This window comes from Typopeltis vanoorti, chromosome 2 (assembly GCF_054136105.1).
Source record: "Typopeltis vanoorti isolate ZY-2024b chromosome 2, IOZ_Tvanoo_1.0, whole genome shotgun sequence".
NCBI lineage: Eukaryota > Metazoa > Arthropoda > Arachnida > Uropygi > Thelyphonidae > Typopeltis > Typopeltis vanoorti.
In genome coordinates this window covers 187702786-187716274 of record NC_143550.1, presented here as the reverse complement: position 1 = coordinate 187716274, position 13489 = coordinate 187702786, and the positions used below count along the sequence as shown (strand labels likewise).

At 35.2% G+C, this 13489-nt stretch overlaps 1 protein-coding gene across 1 annotated transcript in view; it reads right to left on the bottom strand.

The window, feature by feature from the left end:
• Window positions 1–490: 490 nt before the first annotated feature.
• Window positions 491–13489, bottom strand: part of Sec61beta (Sec61 translocon subunit beta) — a 62720-nt gene continuing 49721 nt past the window's right edge. Inside the window, exons 3-4 of the mRNA XM_090409960.1 lie at window positions 7330–7431; window positions 491–819 (exon numbers count right to left, since the gene is read on the bottom strand). Coding sequence (XP_090266086.1) covers window positions 732–819; window positions 7330–7431 — 190 coding nt within the window. The 3' untranslated portion in view covers window positions 491–731. The remainder of the gene's footprint in view (window positions 820–7329; window positions 7432–13489) is intronic.

Sequence of the window (13489 nt, the reverse complement as noted above, 5' to 3'; positions counted from 1 at the left end):
AACACAAAAACTAGGGTATCACCAGTACACCCAAACCTAGAGTATTAACAATTTGCTCCAGTGAGCAGGTGCTGAACAAACAATATGAACATCAGACATCTGTGCCCCATTCACCCTATTCTCTGGACTTAGCCCTAGCAGACTTTTTCCTGTTTCCCAAACTTAAAACCACTTTGAAAGGATGTCGTTTCCAAACTATAGAGGAGATTCAGGAAAATGCAATAAAAGAACTGCATGCCATCACAGAAAGTGCATTCCAACAATGGAAGAAACATTGGGAATGGTGTATTGCCAGCAAAGGGGACAGCTTAAAATGTTGTAAAATGAGCAAGTCTTTATAACAAAAGTTCAGTCTTTTTTTGAACACGCCCTGTATTTAGTTTGTCCTGAGGCTTTCTGTATCAACCAAACAAGAATAACATGCATTTTTCTAAATTTTTAAGTCCCGTTGTTGCAAACTGATTGTATATGTTCATAAAATCTTACGAAATTAAATAACAAAATTTATTTTAATATACAAAAAAATTTGTAAAACACAGGAGGTATCAATGCAGTAATACCTGTTCTTGTTGAAATAATGATTTCAAAGGAAAGCAGGTAAATGAACATTTTTACTTTTAAAAATGGTCCCAGACAGGTAAAGGAATAAAAATATAATATTTTTTAGAATTGGGTATACTCCTGCATGCTTCTGAGCCATTTTATTTTTCTTTTTATGACTCCTGATCCTGTTATCCTCTTGTATATTTACCCCAGATATGTAGCATAAACACAGAGGCAATAAAGAGTAAACTCATCACTAGTACTGGAACAGGTCCACTAAATAGGAAGAGAAAATTATACAAAATTTTTATCAAAACTAAATGCAAATTGAAAAACAATGATAACTCTTGTAAAAATAAATACAGACTAATAAAGTTTCATTTTCAACAAAGAAAATACTTTTTTTTTTTTAATCTGCTGAGACAATTATGACCATGAAGTGTTGGCACAAAATTACTATCAGCAATTTTTACTATTAATTTCTATCTTTTATATAATTACTATAAATATACAAGAGGACAAGACTCAAGATTGATTGATTCACTTTAGACACCATAAAGTACTGTACATTAAGGACAATGTTGTCCTCAATGTACAGATTATATGTCCTTAACAAATCCTCGTAATCAGCAATCCACACTCCTAGTATTTGGGGATGGAACAATGGCACCAGTTACAAGACTTTCATTAAACAATACAATCAGTTCCTTAACATTCATTAAAATATGCATGATGAAATCTCATCCAGTCCTGCCATCTTACTGACATCCAGAGTATTCCAACTCCACCCAGAAATACAAACCATTTTAATAAAATGAAATATTTGATAAATGGGTTTATAAACATCCATTTCATCTCATGTCATTTGTCCACATTCACTGCATTGAGGCAACTGCTGTGACGTAATCAGCCTTTATGCACAAGTAAGTATACTCTTATATTTGGATAAAGAAATAAACAAGAGTATAATTTCTTGGCAAGCATAATATACTTACAGACCCAGAACCTGACAAATTTTGAGGTTACATCAACAAAAGTGGCAGCACCCCAGGCTTGCAGCCAGGTAGTACACTAGCCAAAATTGCTAGCAATGAGCGAAGAGGCTCACCAGTCAGCTAGTGTATAACCCTGTTGCCACATATTCTGCCCTACTCTTTCCTTTCCTATAAATTGTTGTACAAAAGAAAAGAGTGGGGATATGAGGAGATACAACAATGAACCAAATAGAACAGGCACAGAATGCCAGTGACACTGCAATCAAAATAAATCTCTCTAGAAAACTAATTCCACCAAACACAACATTCAAAACATACCAGAATCACTTAACACTTTCAAATCCACAGCATGAATTTACCCCAATATAAATGATGTTCATGACCAGTTTACCAGGGTCAGCTCGTGCATAGGCACTGCAGAACCCCCAATTTTTCTCGATATATAAATATTTATTAATTTATTTATATTTGCTTGTAATATTTCATTTTATTATCAACAATCCTATACAATTATCTTATTTTGTATAAAAAATAATAAAAATCCATCTTGTAGCACTTAGGAGGGCGAAGGACGTTAGCAGCACTGTTTACCGCAGTGTCATATTGCTACACGTGCAAACACATGCACGTCACAGTGCGATGTGAGCTATTGGCATAATGTGGCACTGTCCGTCGCGCAGTTCCACTGTTGTTTATATGCAGTTTGTGCCAGTAGTAGAGTGTTCGTAGTGCTTATCGTGTTTACTCCGTCTTTTTAAATATTTGGACATTACAATTAAAGACAACATTCATCATAGTTTTTATTTTAGAACATTAGTTATTGACAATTATGACCTCAGAAATAAGTTCTGTAATAGTAATGACTGTTCTTCAACAGTCACATAAAAATCAAGGAAAAGTTATTGACCTTTTCACTCAAAACATAACAAGAAGAATGGATTTTATAAGTAAATTATACCAAAATTTTGAATTATACCAAACTGTATAATTTTATTGATAATAAACAATATTTTTTCATGTTTAATTTTTTTTAAATGTTTACCATAATTTTGATATTTATCCAAACACGTATACACTTGTATACTGTATATACTGTATGAATATTTCGAAAGTTGCAGCACCCAGACAATTTCAAGCCACGAGCTGCCACTGCAGTTTATAGACATGCGGATCAGACTTCCTCTCTTGACAAACCCAAATATTGCAGCCACATCAACAATAATCTCCCTTCAATGCCAAAATTACACTTTGCATAAATGATTTTACCACGAGGATGGTGCCTGTACCTTGTTTTTGCCTGCCAAAAATGCTAAATTTAGAAACCCCTGCTTTTGACCTCAAGTCAAGGCTTCCTTGCCCCATTCAGTAACATTTATGTGTATTTACCACTCCCCAAATTATGAAAACTTACCTCTTTACAGGTGGCACCTACTCTCTTTCTTTTATACATAAATGATCCACTCTCAATCATCACCAATCCTATCCACAGTTTTACCAACAATAGTGAACTCTATTCATCCAACTCTTTTGACAAACTATGTAGTTCTCAGTCATCCCAAGCTTCAAGATCTGCAACTAATATCACTGATCTCCATACCATCCTTCAGTGGGCAAAGATAACCTGATCACCTACAAGACAACTAAAACTTAGTACTGATATTTCTCTTGCAAAAGGAATCTCAGCTCACCTTCTCTTAACCTCAGTAATACATAAATCCCTAGGCAGGCACTGGACTGACATTACCTCCAGCCACTCCTGCCATAAGCACATTACATTGGTAACTAATTCAGCATCTAAAAAACCAGGCATTCTTTTCCATTCAAGATGCAATTTTATACCCAGCCAGCAACTAACTATACAAATCTCAAATTAATCCACCTTCATATCTTTGAGCTTCAGTCTTTGTTCAGCTGTTTTATTTCTAACTACACTATGTAGTGTGGTTAGAATGGTTTACATGTTTGGGGTGATAATGCTGTCCAGAGGAGAACAATTCTGCTAACAGATGACCCTTCTATTAGAGACTAGCTTCAATCTCACAGATGTAATATTTCAGCTTTCTCTTTTACAAGTACTTCCATGGTCAATGCTCCAGTGAACTGGCAAACATTCTTCTGCTTTCTATTGGGCCATTAAAACAAAAGCAGCAGCTGCCTAACATCCATTTTCAGTAAAACTGCAAATACACTGAATCTGCTTTTCCTCTTCCTAATTTATTCCATCTACCTCTGTTCTCTAGAGAAGCCTTCCTCAGTGTTTTCCTTAACAACTTAAACCTCCAGATCTTCAAGAAAAATGTCAATAGATCTCTTCTTTCTTGATCCTTCCTTGCACACCACAGGGATGGTTCTTGTACCGCTCATGTATAGAATTAAAAATAACTTGAAAAATATATGCCTCATGCACTTAACTTTCCACTCTCCCCATCCTCTACGAATAAAATCTGCTTTTTTTCTGGAATGAAATACTCCAATAATCTAAAGCACACCAACATATTAACTGTATTAGTCACTCAATCTCCATTTTTTACAAGGTCAGTTTTGTTCATAATGATTTCAAATTACATGGAACAAAAGGGAGAAATCAGCCCAAAGATCAAGCTAGCTATATCCAAGATAGTGTGGTTAGAACTAAAACAGTTGAACAAAGACTGAAGAACAAAGATAGGAATTCAGAGGAAAATTTGTATGATCAGATACATCAAGAGAAGGACCACATTAAAAATAATAAAAAGAACTTTACATTATTAATAATGTCCTGATGGCACTGTGGTAACCTCACCCAAGGAAAAGGCAGATGACCTCATGGCATCAGTTTTTTCCTTCAACTCTTACCTGGATGACCAAGGCAAATTACCTCCCAATACTACCATACCTACTATACATCTCCTGAATTTTTGCCAGAAGAATATCAGGAAAATCCTAATTAATCTTGAAACTATTAAGGCTCCTGGTTCAGATGGTATTCCTTCAGTTGTGCTCAAAACTGGTGCTTCAGAATTAGCATCCATCTCATATTGTCTATATAAGGGAGACAAAAGTCAGCTGTCTAACTACTGGCCAACTGCTCTTACCTTAGTACTTTCAAAAGTGATGGAGAAGATTATTGACAACCAGCTCCTTTATTACCGGAAGACTTATCAGTTATTTAGTGATCACCAGTATGGATTCAGCCATTCTCATCTTACAGCTGACAACCTAGCTCATTTCACCCACCTTTGGACACAGGCCATGTTATCACTCTCTCTCTCATGCAAATGATTGGAATGGCAACTTCCTCACTGGTCATTCATTGCATATCAATCATGGTGGGATGGCATCCTCTCATATATCTCAATCATTGCTGGAGGACTCCAGGGTTCTGTACTCTCAATCATACTCTTACTCCTTTACATCAATGAACTCTCTCTCTCTGACTTCAAAACCTATTTACAGCTTTGCAAATGACAGTATTCATTCCTTTTCTCCATTCAAAATGATAGAAGCCTTAAGATATTCCATAGCCAATGACAAACACTGATCTTTTCAACATCCTCTAATGAATTGAAGACAACTTAGTAAACTTCAATACCAAAAAAAAAATTCAAGCCTGCCTTATCACCCACAAGAAAGATCCTACCTTATTCAATCTAACTTTGGATAATGTTCCAACTTCTTTTCAAGATCAGCTTTCTCTTTTTAGGTTGACTGTCACATCCAATTTACCCTGGCATAAGCATATTACATAGCCTTCTCAGCTTGTAAAATGCTGTATATGTAAAAGTTGAGTGAAAGAAGTTTAATGTTTTGTTCAAAACAATGAACTTCTTTCACTCAACTCCTAACACTTTGTAAGTCTCAGATCCAACCAACCTTAGAATATTGTTCCCACATTCAGAGTGGTGCACCCAAGACTTCCCTAAGGATAGGCACTTTTCCTCTGAATTGGTCATTACCATTCTTCCAACCATGTAAGAACTAGAGTAACTACTGGCCAACACCAATACACTGTCCAACTCCAGACATACCAAACAAACTTACCATTTTCCTCCATCTACCTCTGCTCTTTGGAATAATCTCCTGTACTGATTTGAGTACGACCTCAAACTCTTTAAGAAATATATCAATAAACTACCTTTTTTCTCCTTAATCATTTACTCACACATGGCACTGTGGTGTTATAGGTCCTGTGATCTTTTATGTATGGGGCCATCATAAAAAAATAAAAAAGGTGATCATTCTGAACATTTCCATGGCATTTGGTTGGATCTGGCTCAAAGGCCTGCTTACCAAATTACTATCCCATGGCCTACTGTCCATGCTGCAAACAAATTACTAATTTTCTCTCTGGTCATTTGCTAGGTGTCATGGTGGATGGTACCCTTGTTCAGATTTCCCCACCAATAGTGAAATATCCCAGGGCTATGTACTTTTACTCATGCTTTCTTCTGTTTATAAATTACCTATTACTAACCTCAAATTCTATCCTGTTTTACTAATAATAGCTCTTCATTATACAAGTTTCCAAGTGCTCATATATTCCAAACTACAATATCTTTCATAATCAATACCTTAAAGACTTGCCTTCTTGTCACATTTTGGTGAAGACAATATTTGTCAATGCCATGAAAATAACCCAGTCTTAATTTTACACAAGAAAGACTACCCCCCCCCACCTTTGATAACACAATGATCTCTATATACAATTAGATATTTTTGAAATAAATGCAGCAGATGCATCACATCCAAGGTCTCCTGTCTCCAAAAAGTGTTCTTTTCTGCTGAATACATTACACCCCCCCCCTCCCTTCAGGACTCACTGCAGTCACGTTCTCATAGATGTGCTGCTTCTGCCTAATGCTTCACTTGAAAATATTTTCATGGGTGCTGTTCTTTCAAGTGCAAACACATGAGTAACTGCTAATCAACATCTGTTTACTGTTCAACTCCAAACATACAACACAACTTGTCATCTTTCATTCCATCTACCTTGATGCTTTAAAACAGTCTTAAGGACTCTGACCACCAGATGTTTACAAAAGATCCAAACAGTTGCTTCTTTCTTCTTGACCACTTGCCTTGGCACCAATGTGTCATAGGTTTAACAATCCTTGTTTGGGTAGGCATTGATATGCATGTGCACACACACCCTTCACAGGAAGAATGGGAAATAAATGGGTTAATGCCATTAACCACACTTTAGAAAACAGAAAAGGAAGGGTTGATCAATGCACAGACTTGAACAAATAGCAGGAAATCTGAAAAAAAAAAAAAAAAACTGATACAGCAACTGAGTTGCACAATCAAACAGTATCTTGAAAGAAGCATCAAATGAAACTATTTACACACAGCACTATTTTACTTAAAGCACTTAAAACAAAAATAAGTTCTAACAAACTAATGTTCTGCAATCCACAAATTTCCAAAGCTGCATGCTTACACAGACAAAATGTCATTATCCACGATGGCCATGGTTGGTAACTTATTTACTGATAGCTTGTAAGTTTTTCCTAGTAATAAAATCTATAGTATTATATACGGTCAAACCACAGTTTGAAGATTATCCATATTGCTATTTTTCTTGAGTTACATAACTGAATCTACTGGATTTAAAAAAAATAAATTAAATATAAAAAAAAAAAATATATATATATATATATATATATATATATTGTATTTACTTTTCAATTTTTTATAAGATAAACAATCAATGACATGGCTTTAACGAAACTTATGAATGATGACATGACCAAGTCATATGATTTCAGAGATATTAACAATGCCATTTAATAATAAATAATCAAAATCTTACACTTTAATTCCAGGGGAATCATCAGTATAGAACCTCCACATTCCACCACTAGTGGCACCAGTTGTACGAGTTCTGTTATTGCTACTACTTGCTCCTGTTTTTCTGTGAAAAAAAAAATTTATCTATGCAATCTTTGCATGCAAAACATAACAGAAAACACACCTGCTCTCTAGTTAAATTTCATTTATCTTCTTATGATAGTTCCCATTCATTTTAGAAAATACAAAAAATTGTAAATAATGTACATGTATAGATATGAAATTTAAGTCAAGAATTACATGCATTTTGTTGATACATTGAATAATGAAAAATAAGGTATGCACCAAAACACTTTGTAATAATAATAATAAAATTCTGTTTACTAAAATAAAGAGCCAAAATACTTCATTTCGGCAATGCAAAATTATATAAATCAAGTAGATATTAAATCCAGCATTATTTCAAAGCTGAATGGAAATTATGGAAGTTTCGTAAGAAATTACACATGATAAAGCATTTGATTGGGTACCACATGATAAACTACTAATGAAATTGGAGACTTAGTTACAAAGCTGGTTGATTAATAGGAGAGAAAGAGTTGTGTATGGTGGTGCAATGTCCCATAAAAATAAAATAAAAAGAAAGGTAATGAGTGGGTATAAACAGAAGAATCAGTTAAGCATCCCAAACTTTTGGATGACTTAATAAAATATGGAAGTCAAGAGACATCAAACAAGTAACAAAAGTAAGAATCTATGAAACAATGGTCCTCCCAATACTCCTCTATGGAAGTGAATGCTGGAATCTCAAAAAGGCTAAAGAGAAAAAATTATTGTAGCCAAGTAATCTTCTTAGCCAACCCAGTTACTGAAATGGGTTGGCTAAGAAGATTACTTGGAGTATCTCTGCTGGATAGACTAAGAAATGAAGACATAAGGAAACGACTAAAACAAGTAATAACAATAATAGACAAAATCCAAGAAAGAAGACAGATGGTTTGGCCATGTGACCAGAATGGGAACAGAAAGACTACCATCTAAAGCCCTGAATACAATAATGGAAGGTAAAAGATCCAAAGGACGGCCCAGAATTAGATGGATAGACAAAATAAAAGAGGACCTGAAAACCAAATCGCAACAAGCGACACCAAACTGGACAGAATTGTTCGGACTCTCCCGGGACAGACAAAAGTGGAAAGAGTTCATTTCATTCAGCCTCATCATCATCCACATAGAAGAGAGAAGAAGAGTGGGTTGCCACAGGGTTCTGTTCTGGGACCATTGTTGTTTAAGCATTCATTCATTCATCATTTTTTACTGTCCCATTTGCTATGATCAGATGACACACCACTCATGATCCTAAAAAAAAAAAAATTCTTGTTTAGGTAGATGTACTAAAATAAGCTAAAAGATGGAAAAAACTGCAGTCTACTTCATTTTGAAATGAATGTCTAGGCTGAGCAGATGAAAATAAGAGTTGGACTAATTTGTCTTTATCAAGAGTATCTCAAAAAATCTGAAATTTTTATTTGGTTTCCTATATAACTTTTTAAAAAACTTCAAAGCTTCTGGCTACATAAAAGAGAACATTAAAGGGTAAAAAAAAACTTCTTTATATATATATATATATATATATATATATATATTTAAAAAAAAATTTTTTTTTTTTAATGTAAGGAAGAATGACAACCCACCACAATCTTTGGTGGATATGGCACATCACCATAACCGCTGTGCAGTGTTCTTGTCTTCCAAATTAAAGATAGTTATGCTGCCCTCTTTGGTGATAGGTATAATAGAAGTGGTCAGTAAGCATTTAAAAAAAAAAAAAAAAACATGGTCTTGAGCAAGTATATTTTTTGCCATGCAAAAAATGTAGGGTCTGCTTAATTTGTTGAATCATGCTCATAATTATATTCCTTTGGATATTTAATATCACAGTTCTGTTGATGATTTAATTTTATAAACGGTTATTATAATCAGTTCATTTTATAAACCGAATTCATTTTGGAACTCATTCTTACTGTGAACGGGGTTCAAATTAGCACATTCATACTGTAAGGAACATTTTCTAACTCAAATATTAGGTTAAAAAAAACTAGAAATCTTGTTCTAAAGACCACCAAGAGAATTTTGAGCCACTTTAAGGCTTCTAAGTAATGAAATTGTCTACCAACCTCAAGACATTCACAAATAACCATGGCACAAAAGAATTCAAACTCACATGGTATGGACTTGAATTCTGCACAGCAAGAAAAATAATTCCAAATCAACAAAACAAATAATTTCACAGTATGGAGTAATGATTAAATTAAATTAAAGCAGTATGGAGTAATTACTTCAAAAAAATTGCTAAATGAAACAAGTGGTGATGACAGCACATTAGTAAAAAGAACTGACCAGGCATGCAGTCAGGAATAGATATTCATAATTGAAGTAGAAAAACCCATCAAAAGCATGAAATGTGGAAAGGTAGCAGGAGTAGATAGTATTTGACCAGAAATGCTCGATTATGGAAGTATAAAAGTCATGCAGTGGCTGTACTGCATAGTTCAGAAGGGCTGTACAGAAGGACGAACCAGATAATTGGAGTAGAGCTCTCATAGAACCCATATATAAAAAGAGGAATAAAACTGAATGTGAGAATTACATAGCTATTTCTCTACTGAATGTTCCTGGTAAGATTTATGCAAGTATACTTGAAGCAGTCGAGAAGAACTGTGGAAGGGAAGCTTGGTGAAGAACATGCTAGATTCAAGCCAAATACAGGCTGTGAGGATCAGATTTTCACTTTATGACAAATAGTTGAGAAATTGTGGGAATATAACAAAGATTTGTATTTGGGTTTTGTAGATCTGGAAAAGGCATATGACAAGGCCAAGAGAGAAGCTATTCAAAATGCTACAGTAAGTCAGCAGTTAGAATTGAAGGTAGTACCTAACTGTTAATTTTTAGAGAAAGGCAATGTATACTATTATATTAATTAAACAACTTTTAATAAATACTTCCCGGGGCAGAGCTGACTACTACCGGGTGCGTCCCCAGGTGGCAGATCGGGGAACAGCCTTCAGATATGGAGGCTAGCTGTGATATAAACAGAGCAATCTGGCGAATAAGCAGCCGTGGACCAACAGCGACTGAGCTATCAGGGTGTGGGGGAGCAGAAGTGGCAACTCTGTCTCACTTAAAACCTCACAAAGCCCAATGACAACTCGGTGACATGGCGAGTAGTGCCGCCATTAAATAAGTACCTGCTGGGGTCACTGCCCCTGACATTGGGAAGCAGCATTGTCAGTACTGACACAAGGTTGAAGCTAAATGACGACGGAAAAGCTTGCGATCAGAGATTTGCAGATGGCAATATGATTATATTGTGTACGTCTGTAATACTGCGGAGCAGAAAGCAAACGGAGAAACTACTGCTCTACCTTATCTCCAGAACAACCACCATGGCAAGCAAACCCTTACAATTGGCCCCAAGTTCCCGGCGTCCCTTAAATGGGACAGGGGTGCGAAGAATCTCCGGGCTCAAAATGGTGTCCACTTTTAAAATTGCAACTTGGAATGTCAGAACTCTGTATGAAGCTGGCAAATTAGGAAATGCCACAAGAGAAATGAAGAGGCTGGGCATCTGGATTTTGGGAATTTGCGAGACAAGATGGCCAGGATCTGGAAAGTGTCAACAAGATAATACAACAATGTATTACTCTGGGAATGATGAGAACAAGTATCGACATGGTGTAGCTGTAATATTAGATGAAGAAATCAATAAATCAGTACTAAATTGGATTCCATTTTCTGAAAGGATAATGCTGTTACAACTTAAGGGAAACCCCGTTAACATAAATATCATCCAAGCTTATGCACCCACAGCTGACAAAAGTGAAGAAGATGAAGAGTTTTATGAACACCTAAAAGAGATTAAAAACCTAACAAAGAAACATGATATAAACATAGTGATGGGTGACTTCAATGCAAAAGTAGGAAGAGGGGGTGATGGAGAAATTGTTGGCGAACATGGCTTAGGCACCAGAAATGACAGAGGAGATTGCCTAGTTCAATTCTGTCAGGAAGAAGATCTAACAATAGCAAATACCTAGTTTAAACTTCCACCCAGAAGACTGTACACTTGGAAATCGCCTCAAGATAACCAACATAACATTGTCCAAAATCAAATTGATTATATACTGATAAATAAAAGATTCCACAGTAGTATAGAGTGCAAAGACTTATCCCGGAGCAGATATCTCATCAGACCACAATCCCATAGTTGCAGAAGTACGTCTTAGATTAAAATCAGCTAAAAAATCACAAAAGAAGAAAAAGAAAATTGATGTAGAAAAACTGAAAGACCCGAACATAAATAAAAGTGCCAAGACACAGCTTAACCTGCGATTACAACAGATTAACATAGAAGAAAATAAAAGTGTGGAATCTCTTTGGAATAGCTTAAAGAATGCCATCGTAACAACAAGTATTGAAGAAGTGGGTTATGTGAATAATATAAAACAACAGGAATGGATGACAGATGAGATTCTTCCTCTTATTGATACAAGAAGAATGTACAAAAACAAAGACCTTGCCAGGTATACAGAAACACATAACATCATTAAGAAAAAAATAAAAGAAGCCAAGGAAAATTGGATGAAAAATTTATGTACTGAAATTGAACTGCTTCAGAAGAAACATGATAATTTCAATCTGTATAAGAAAATCAACGAAATTTCCAGAAAACTGAGGAAAAAGCAAATAGTATCTCTAAGAGACGAAAATGGAAAAATAGTTCTAGAAGAAGAGAATAAAGCACAGATTTGGATAAAATATGTAACAGAACTTTTCAAAGATACTAGACAGAAGCCTATAAATATAAAAGATAACATTCAAGGACCAGCAATCATGAAATGCGAAATAGAGAATGCTATACGAACAAGTAAAACAGGAAAAGCCAGTGGACCAGATGGTGTGCAAACAGAATTTTTAAAATTAATAGAACCAGATAACATCAAACTTCTTGAAAAACTGTTAAATAAAATATATGAAAGTGATGAATTTCCATCAGATTGGCTCAAATCTACATTTATCACTGTCCCAAAGAAACCCAAAGCAAATTCCTGTGGTGACTTCCGACTTATTAGTCTAATGAGCCAAACATTAAAAATATTTTTGAAAGTAATTCAGAATCGCATTTATAGAAAAAGTGAAGAAACTCTAAGTGAAACGCAATTCGGCTTTCGGAATGGTTTTGGTACTAGAAAGGCCCTTTTCTGTACCCAAATATTGATACAAAAATGCATAGAAAAACAGAAATCTGTCTTTATGTGTTTCATAGATTTTGAAAAAGCATTCGACAAAGTCAGACACACTAACTTAATAGAAGTCCTTCAACAAACAAGGCTAGACGAACAAGACATAAGACTAATAACAAATCTGTATTGGAATCAGTGAGCTACCGTTCAATTAGACAACATTACCACCAGTGATATTAACATCAAAAGAGGAGTGAGACAAGGATGTGTGCTCTCACCACTCCTGTTCAACATATACGCAGAGGTAATCTTTAAAAAAGCATTGGAAGAATGTCCAGAGGGAATCGCAATAAATGGAAAGATTGTTAACAACCTACGATATGCAGATGACACCGTGCTAATTGCAGATAACATTATGGATCTCCAAAAACTCATTGACAGAGTATACATAGAAAGCCAAAGAATGGGAATAAATATAAACATCAACAAGACAAAATACATGATCATCAGCAAACATCCAACCTCATCAATGAAACTGACACTCAATGGGGAAAATATTGATCAAGTGTCAAGATATAAATATCTTGGTTGTTGGCTTAATGAACGGTGGGATCCAGAAATAGATATAAAGACAAGGATTGAAGTTGCACGGCAGTCCTTCATGAAAATGAGAACACTATTCTGCAATAAAGACCTAAACATGGAAGTCAGATGCCGAATGCTGAAATGTTACGTGTGGTCTATTCTGCTCTATGGAGTTGAAACATGGACATTGAAGGCGACAACCATCAAGAAAATCGAAGCCTTTGAGATGTGGCTATACAGAAGAATGCTGAAGATATCATGGACAGAAAAAATTACCAATGAAGAGGTCTTAAAATCCATTGGCAAAGCTAAACATCTTGTACAAATAATCAAGAAACGAAAAACATATCT